This window comes from Phalacrocorax carbo, chromosome 2 (assembly GCF_963921805.1).
Source record: "Phalacrocorax carbo chromosome 2, bPhaCar2.1, whole genome shotgun sequence".
Classification (NCBI taxonomy): domain Eukaryota; kingdom Metazoa; phylum Chordata; class Aves; order Suliformes; family Phalacrocoracidae; genus Phalacrocorax; species Phalacrocorax carbo.
Window position 1 is genome coordinate 53,274,923 of NC_087514.1, and position 8,669 is coordinate 53,283,591.

General features: G+C 56.1%; 1 protein-coding gene across 1 annotated transcript; it reads left to right on the forward strand.

Annotated features, from left to right (window-relative positions):
- Positions 1-220: 220 nt before the first annotated feature.
- Positions 221-6,811, forward strand: ADCYAP1 (adenylate cyclase activating polypeptide 1). The gene is made up of 5 exons (XM_064442922.1): positions 221-1,012; positions 1,271-1,378; positions 3,352-3,486; positions 4,001-4,096; positions 4,920-6,811. Exons 2-5 carry the CDS (start codon positions 1,278-1,280, stop codon positions 5,104-5,106), a joined length of 519 nt encoding a protein of 172 aa, XP_064298992.1. The 5' UTR covers positions 221-1,012; positions 1,271-1,277; the 3' UTR covers positions 5,107-6,811.
- Positions 6,812-8,669: the final 1,858 nt, after the last annotated feature.

An 8,669-nucleotide genomic window follows, 5' to 3' on the forward strand; every position in this document is an offset into this window, starting at 1 on the left:
TAGGTTTGTGGGGTAGGTTGTGGTGGTTTCTGTGTGTTGCTGCTCGGTTGTTGGGTTTGGTTTTTTTTCCCCCCTAATTTTTTTTATGGGGGGGGGGTTGGGAAGCGTGAGTTGGTGTTTATGAGAAGCTTTATGACTCCTGATAAGCTCATCGTTGAGGACGACACAGAACTGTGTTCCTTGAGGAATTGGGGTGGTGACGTCTTTTCTGATACCCGATTATTACGTGACCGGGGGGAAAAAAAAAAAAAAAGGCATTTGATTCATGAATAAAAATCCGGACACCACCACGGGGGCAACAAACAATATTGCCCGTCCTCTAAGGTAACAAGCAGGCAAATGTTTACGAAGAGGGCTCTTGCTGAAGCGGGGTGTTTGCAAAGATTTTGTTGCTAATTGCGTATCAGACGGAAGGCTGCGGAAGGCTGGTCAAGTTTGGAGCCACCGAGCAGGAAGAGAAGAAGAGGAGAAGGCTGAAGGCTCTCAGTGAGGGGAGAGATCTGGGGAAGACAACATCGCACGCAGCCAGCCCGCGGCTCCCCGCCTCCGCTCCCTCCCGGGCTCGTTCGCTCTCTTCCCCGTTCCCCTGCGCTCCCTTCTCCGGCGGCATCTCGCTCCATCCCTCTTTCTCCCTTCCCTTGCAGACTCCACTCCAGATCTGTGCTGCTACCTGCAAACTTTTTTCCCCTCATCTTTTTTTTTTTTTCTTCTCCCCCCTCCTCTCTGTCTCTTTTCCTTTTTGGAGTGGATTCCCCTAAAACCAGCAAACAACTAACTGCTGCTTTTGCGTCTTCTTCATCCCGCGGGTCCTTCGCCCATCGGAAAGGCGATGCCACAAGGGGTTTAACTCCTTTCGGCCGCAACCTGGGAGACAGCTCTATTTTTACCCCCCACCCCCCTCCATTTTGGGTCCTTTTTTATTACCTTTTTTTTTTCTTTTTTTTTTTTTTTTTAAGACCTCTTTTAGTTTCGCAGCCAAACGCTCTTAGTGCCGGGTGTTTAGAGTTTAATGGTAAGGACACGAGGCGGCTCGCTGGGCCTTCCCGCAGCGCTCCCGGGGCGGGCGGGCGGGCGGGCACCGACGGGGCGGGCGGGCGGCGGAACCGCTCCGCGCCTCTCCGCGCCTCTCCGCGCCGGCACCCGCCTGTCCGGGGCGCTTGGCCCCAGGGGCCGCGCTTACTCGGTGGGTCGTGGGGTGGTGGGTTTTTTTTTTCCTCCCCCCCCCCTTTTTTTTTTTTTTGACGGCGGTTTTCCTTTCCCTCCCGCACAGAGTGGCAATGTGTAGCAAAGCGATCCTAGCACTCCTGGTCTATGGCATAATAATGCACTGCAGCGTCTACTGCTCACCTGCGGCCGGACTTCAGTACCCGGCGCTCAGGTAGGTCCGATCGCCGCCCAGGGGCTCTGCCGGGACCCCCTCAGGCCCCGGCTTTGCTAAGGGCAGAGGAATCTTACCGGGGACGAAAGTAGAAGGGGACGGGGGAGCGGGGTGTGTATGTGTGTGGGGAGTCACCAAAGGAACCCCATTCCACCCCGGCTGTGTGGCCACCCGCTCCGCCCCAGGAGAGGAGCCGCCGGGAGGGTCAGGCAGGGAGGGGGTTCCCCCCCGGCTGCAGCACCGGCTTCCCCCAGGGCCGCTCCCCGGGATCCCGGCTCGGGTAACTCACGGCCTCTGGTCCCCGGGGAGGGGGGGCACTTGCTCCGCTGCGTGTCGAGGAAGGGGGCTGAGGTCCCGGCCGCATCTCGGCGGGGCCCAGCAGCTCCCCCACCCGCCATACACGGGCCCCAGCCCCTTTCGGTCGCCCGCAGCTCGCCCAGAGTGAACGGCGAGCTTCGCCTGCCCGCACCGGGGGGAGCCTGGGGGGGGCGGACACAGAGGTGCGCCGCTGGCTGCGAGCATGCGAGAGCTGTCACGGTTCGGGTAGCAGCGCTGGAGTTGAGGGGGACTCAGTCTCTTCTCCCCTTTACCCGTCTGTACTCGACCTCCCTTCTGGAGGGGGAAGCTGCTGGCTCAAGGTTGTTCGGCTGTCGGTGTCTGTTCGGAGTTGTCTTGCGGGGCTCCAGCGCAGGCTGATGCCTGTGCTGTCCGTCCCTTTCCACCTGGGAGCGGGGGGCGTTTGGCCCCCGCGGTGCTTGGGGCAGGAGTGGGGGACACCCAGAAGCGTCGGCACAAGCGAGTTTCCCGCACCGGGCCGTGGCTGGGGGCGCAGGGTCGCCTCTCCGGGACGGCCGCCGGCAGCCTGGTCCCACCCTGCTTGTAGCCTGCTTGGGCGACCGGTGTTGCTTGGCTTGGGGGAGTTTCGGGCTCGGTGCTGTTGTCCTGCCCTACCGGCGCTTGGCTCTCTTCCGGGGTGCCCTACGGGGGACACCGCCGTGCGGTGGGTGGGGGGCGATGCCGGGCGCACAAGGAGGGTGTCCTTTTTGGGGCTCCGTGGTGTCCTTGCACGAAGCGGGAGCCCGTCGGGGCTGAATGAGAGCAGCCCCCCTTCCCCTCCCCGGGGATGCAGGGCAGGGGGCTCGGTGGCCTGCGGGGCCATTAGCCGGCAGCAACCCGGCTGTCTTCATTCAAGCGCCTGAATTAGCAGGAGTGAAACACTTTAGCGGCATCTATTATTAATACCTCCGCTAAAGCTCACAGACAAAAATAGCTGCCTGTAACGTACAATGACCTACATCGTACTGCAGAGAGGGAGGCAGAGAGCGGAGGGGGGGTTTTGGGAAGGAAACAAAACTGACGAGATCTCAAAGGCCAGAAGCACCATTCAACGAAAACCAAGAGGAGGCGAAGCACCCCCCGGCCCGGCGGGCGCTGCGGGGAGGAGCGGGGCGCGGCCCCCAGCCCCAGCCCTGGCCCCGGCCCTGGTGGCTGCCGCTCACCGCCCCGTCCCCGCCGGGGAGGCTGCTTGGCTCCCGCCCAGCCCCTGGCACACGAATGCGTGTGTGTGTGTGTGTGTGCGTGCGTGTGCGTGTGCGTGGCAGCCTGCGCGCCTGTGCCTGCGTGCGCTCCGCTCGGGAAGCACCAGCCGTGGCTGTGGCGGAGAGGGGCTGTTTCTCGGGCCGGGGCGGGGGGGGGGGGGGCAACGGGAAGAGGGGGTGTGTGTGTATGTTTGGGGGTTTTCTCGGAGCACGTCTGACGGCGGGTGTGTTCCCTCCCCCGTGGTCCTGCCCCGCAGAGGAGGCGGAGGGCGGGGATGGGGAGCGGGCGGCGCACGGAGGGGATGGGGGCAGGCGGACGGGGCGCCCGGGCCGGCTCTGCCGGGGAGCGGCCACCAAGGCAGCCAGGAGCCGGGAGGGGAGAGCCCCGCGGAGCCCGGCTGATTCCTTCCTTCCCCTTGCTGCTCTCGTTGCCAGGCTGGAGGATGAAGTCTACGACGAGGACGGCAACACCCTGCAGGATTTCGCCTATGACCACGATCCCCTCGGTATAGCGAATCCGTCCTCCATGATAGGCGAGATGTACACCTTGTACTACCCACCGGAAAAGAGGTGACTGCAACTCGCGGGGTGTCAGGCGTGGATTTTGAGCCGGGAGCAAAACGGGTCTGGCTGAGCCGAGTGGGGGGAAATAGTAATAGCCAACAAGCCAACAGCAACCCCGCACCCTACCCCCCCCCCCCCCCAATATATATAAATCACGAACCCAAACAAATACCACGCTGCCCGGGTGCCGGTGCCCAGTTTAAAGCCTAGAAGAAATGGAAAAGCCGCCTTACCTCCAGCAGGGCGGGGGAGGGAGCGGGGAGCCGCCCGCGCCGGGGAGGGCTGGCGATGCTCCCGCAAACCCAGCAGAAATGCCCAGCCAGCGCGGAGCCGAGCGAGCGCGGCGGGGAGGGGTCTGGGTGGGGAAGAGGGGTCCCGGGGGACGCGGGGAGCTGCCGCGCTCCTCTCGTCGGCGGGGAGGGACGGTCACCGCCACCGCCCGGGTTCCCGCACCCCGCCGCAGCCGGCTGCCGGGCCTCCGCCGCTCATCCCTCATCCCTGGGCTCTTCCCTCCGCTCAGGCACGCCGATGGGATCTTCAACAAAGCATACAGGAAACTCCTGGGCCAGTTATCCGCCAGGAAATATCTGCACTCCCTGATGGCCAAGCGGGTCGGGTAAGGGTTTCTACTCTTTCATTTTCCGCGGTGGGCGCTGGTGCTGCTCTAGCGGAGGCGCTCAAAAGGCCGCTGCTGGAGGGAACAAAGCTGCCCTGGCCCGGGCTGGGAATCTGTTGCACGGGCGGTGGGGCTGGGGGAGCCCTGCTCCCCAAACCTCAGCCGCCCCCGGCCGCGGCTCCAGCTCGTTCCCGGCGCAGCCAGAGCCCGGCTGTCAGCGCGGGCGGTCGCGGGGGTTGGCTCGGTATAGTACGCTGGGGCATATATATATATATGCATGTACACACGTGTGTGTGTATATGTATTTATATATGTCTCTATAATTGTTTGCAACCGGCTTATTTAAAATTAAGAAGTTGGGCAGCATCCCCTGCCTGCTGGGGGGGAGGGGAGCGGTGAGCGGGGCTAGGCTGAAGGGGGGGGGACTCGGCTGCAGCCCCCGCTCACCTCCAGGGGCCGGGCGGGGCTCCGCGGGGCCCCCCGCCGCCAGCAGGGCAGGGGCGAGCCCGGTGCCACCCGCCGCCCTTCGGCAGAAGGTAACACGTTAATAAAGCCCCGGGGAGAGCCGCTTGCCCTGCCGCAATGAATAATTCATGGAGGGGAGATATTGTCTCTGCCGCCGGCGGCTCCTGCGCGCAGGGAGCGGGGTTTCGGCGGCGCCTTTGTCTCCCCGCGCATCTTCCGCGCAACGTGTTGCGCCCTGGGGCAGCGGCCGCCGCGAGGCTGCGCAGGGCGGGGGGGGGGGGGGGGGCGGCGCGGAGAGGGGCGCGGAGGGGGGCGGAGCGGCCCCGCCTGATGCAGCTGTGCTTCTCGGTGCTTGCAGCGGTGCCAGCGGCGGCCTGGGGGACGAGGCGGAACCGCTGACCAAGCGGCACATAGACGGCATCTTCACGGACAGCTACAGCCGCTACCGGAAACAAATGGCTGTCAAGAAATACTTAGCAGCCGTCCTGGGGAAAAGGTATAAACAAAGAGTTAAAAACAAAGGACGCCGAGTAGCGTATTTGTAGCGATGAGTAACCAGCCACTCCTGTGTATACAAAGTCCTGAGAGAGAGAAAGAAAGAGAGAGAGAGAGAGAGAGAGAGAGAGAGAGAAAGAGAGAGAAACCCAACAACAACAAAAAATCTAAACAAAAACAAAAGTCATTTCCAAACTGACTGAACAATCACCGCTCCTGTGTTATCTAAACATGTATTTATGTATGAAGTAAAGCCATTAAATGAATATTTTGATAATAATATTGTTTTTCTTTTGTACAAAAGCACTAGAGAAACGCACAGATCTACTTTGTGGACCAATCATTAAGTTATATATAATATATAAATATATATATATAAATACTACTACAAATACTAAAGAACAATTCTTCATATAAAGCCTGCAAAAGAACAAGAATTCGCCTGAGCTGTTTATGTTTTTATATAAAATAAATAGAAAAAAAGAGACAATCATTGTTTTGAATATTACTCCTATTTTTGTAACGGAAATTAAAAGGATAGTATTTTTATCCGCGACAGGGTCGAAGACATTAATTTTCACCATTTGCTACTGTACATAGAGAAGGATGCCCTGCTCCCAGGGGATTATGAGGAAAAAGATTTGGGAGAATTGGTGAAGCAGATTCTTCCCCCGGTGAGTCTCAAGGCAGGCTCCTTTGCCACTAGCCTCTCCGAAGGGGCAGCGTCCCCTTTCCTCTAGATTTCGATATTTTTTTTCTCCCGCTTTCTTTGATTCCAGTTGTATCTGTATTAGCGTCTCCTCAAACAATGAGCTTAGAGGCTAATTCTCTTGCGAAAACAACAGCTCGATCCAAATTGTGTATCTCTGTTGCCTGTTGGAGGGAGAAATAGTTTAAAAAAACCAACAGCAACAAAAATTCAAACCAACCAACCGAACAAAAAAAAAAGCCAAACCCCAACCCCTAAATCCCGAACCAGCAGCAAGGATAGTAAGTCCGAAGCCCCGTGCACTGCTTTTCTGGCTGGCTGGGCAGAGTTGCAGAACAAAGCGAAAGCGGAGACAGGACCCTTTTGGGAAGAGCGGGGAAGTGAGCGGGGGCGGCCCCCGGCGCCCCCCGGGGCCGGGGCCGGGGCCGGGGCCGCAAGGTCGAGGGAAGACGAGGCGATCCCACCTCCGATCCGCTACCCAACTGCCCCGGGCAGCTCGGTACTGGACCTGGATGCAAAGTACAGTGTGTTACTCTCCAGTGCTGTCCATGCTTTTCATCATGTATAACGAGCAGGGTTCTCGCCTTTGCTTTTTTGTTTGTTTGTTTGTTATTTTATTTTTTCGGTCGGAGTTGCTCTTTTCTTTGATTGTTTTTTCTTGTAGACCCCCTCCCGCCTCTCATCCTCTCTTCGCACTTTTCCGAGCTCTGTTTAACCCACCTGAGTCACCTTTTTGGGTTATGTTCTTTTTGGGGGAAAAAAAAAAAAAAAAAGATTGTGAACGCTCTCTCACTCCTTTGTTCTGTTTTATGCAAGCTCTTATTGTACAAGTTTAGGAACCCCTGTTGTAGCTACCACTAAAGAATTATGCACTACTACGAAAGTTTTTGTTCCTTGTTTATTGAGTTTGGAGGTAAAATGTATTTTTCTACATTCTGGCTTATTGCTTAGTAAAATTTATTTCATAAAACAAACTTTTGTCATAAAAGAATGTGTAGTGTTCACCTGTGGTCCGGTTTCTAACGAGATAAACCATTTTCACCTCATCTCTCTATGTACGGACTCCTATCTTACCTTCCGCCCGGGGGACAGTAAAGCAGCAGCGAACCCGGCCGGGGGCTGGCCCCGTCCCTCCGCCCGGGCAGGTGGCGAAGGAGGACACGTAGGTACCTGCTTCCTTCCAGCTCACCACACAAACCTTAGAGGAGTCTTTCCAAAGACACAAAACGAGCCCCGCATCCAAGACTTCTGAAAGCAACCCCCCACCCCCCTCAAAAAAAGAGTAAAAAAAGAGGGTAAAAACCTCCTTCTCCGGCCGGGAAGAGCCGCCGGGGAGGAGCGAGAGGCGCGGGCAGAGCCCGGCGGGGGTGGGGGGGCGGGGGGGCAGGCGCTGCCGGCACCGCTTGCCCGGGCCGCCGGGGCTGCCTGCAGTGCCGCCCCCCCGCCCGGGCCGCCTGCAGTGCCGCCCCCCCGCCCGGGCCGCCTGCAGTGCCGCCCCCGCCGCCCCGGCCGCCCGCGCTGCCCGCAGTGCCGGCAGCGCCCGCCCGCGCTGTGGGCAGCGCCCGCCCGGGCGGCCCCGGCAGCCCCGGCCGCCCTCCCGCCGCCGCGGGCTCCTGGGGCGGGGGGGGGACGCGGGGCGCAGTTTGCAGCTTTCGTGCCTTCTCTTCACCTTGTAAATCGCCACGAGTTCACGGATGGCTATTTAGTGGCCCTACGATGCTGCAACACATCGGCTTGCGTTTTAGTCGTACTTCTTCTGTTCTTTGGCAATGGGCAGAGTTTGCTGTGTTTGTGTCGGCTGTGGTATAATGACATAGGGCTCTCTTGACGTTTTATTTATGACCTTATCCGTTAGAGTTCAGTGGCTAGTCGCAAGCATTATGAAGTGATCACCTAGGTTATTATCCTTTGTATGATTTTTATTTTTCTTTAGAAACGCCAACAGCCTTACCAAAATTCGAGCAGATTTGAGATGCAGTCACAGTTTAGGTAGATGTTAGTCTTGGAGAACTTATTTTGTGTGCAAATGAATATAAAAAGAACTTAAACAAAGTATTATTACACACATGATATCTATAACTAGGACTTTGATAACTGTTATATAAAGTGTGTAAAGTTTGTATTAATAAATTTTTGTAAACAATGCAATTTCGTCTAATGTTTGGGGGAGAGAAATCTAGAACCTAACAGTGAAAGCTGCATTTCATTTACACTTTTTCTTTTTTTAATTAGTCCATTTTTAGGCAGCGTTGTTCTAACTTTTCACGCCTGGGATATCTTTTTATTAAGTCTCCACATTTTATCATCAAATAGCCTCTAACATTTTTGCCGATGGTTACTCCATTGTTCAAGTAAACTAACAGAACGGCTGAAGTAAAGAGCCTAGTTTCTCATACACCAGCTCAACAATACCCTCTAAAATATGCAAACCAAACCGGTCGGTGCCTATCGTCCATGCCTCTAACAATTCCTGTGCTTAGAAGCCGTTAATTTTAAGTGGAATCGGTATGTTTGATGAGATCTTCACCTAATCCGCTTTTAATGAACATTCTCTATGTGATAATGCGCTTCCCAGCATCATCGGGCTTGGGCAACGGCAGCATCTTTCTTTGGATTAAAAATGTACTGGGCTGTCCTAAAAAATGATACTGCAACACAACAAAGAGTTACTTAGGTTTTACAGGGAAATAGTTGGCTACAACGAAAAAGCACAGGCAGGGTAATTTATCGGCACCAAGCGGAGGTCAGGATAACCAACCTTTAATCTTCACTTTAGCTATGCAATAGCGGCTTATGTTTATTATTTTTATTGTAGCTCAGGGACTTTACTCAAGTACATTGGAAAGTAACAGCAATTTAGTTTAAACTAAACTCTATTTCCTTCTAAGATCATACAATTAAAAA

Coding starts and splice junctions, on each gene's coding strand:
- ADCYAP1 (XM_064442922.1), top strand. CDS start 1,278: ATGTGTAGCAAAGCGATCCTAGCACTCCTGGTCTATGGCATAATAATG. Junction 3,487..4,000: donor TACTACCCACCGGAAAAGAG/GTGACTGCAACT, acceptor CCCTCCGCTCAG/GCACGCCGATGGGATCTTCA. Junction 4,097..4,919: donor CTGATGGCCAAGCGGGTCGG/GTAAGGGTTTCT, acceptor CGGTGCTTGCAG/CGGTGCCAGCGGCGGCCTGG.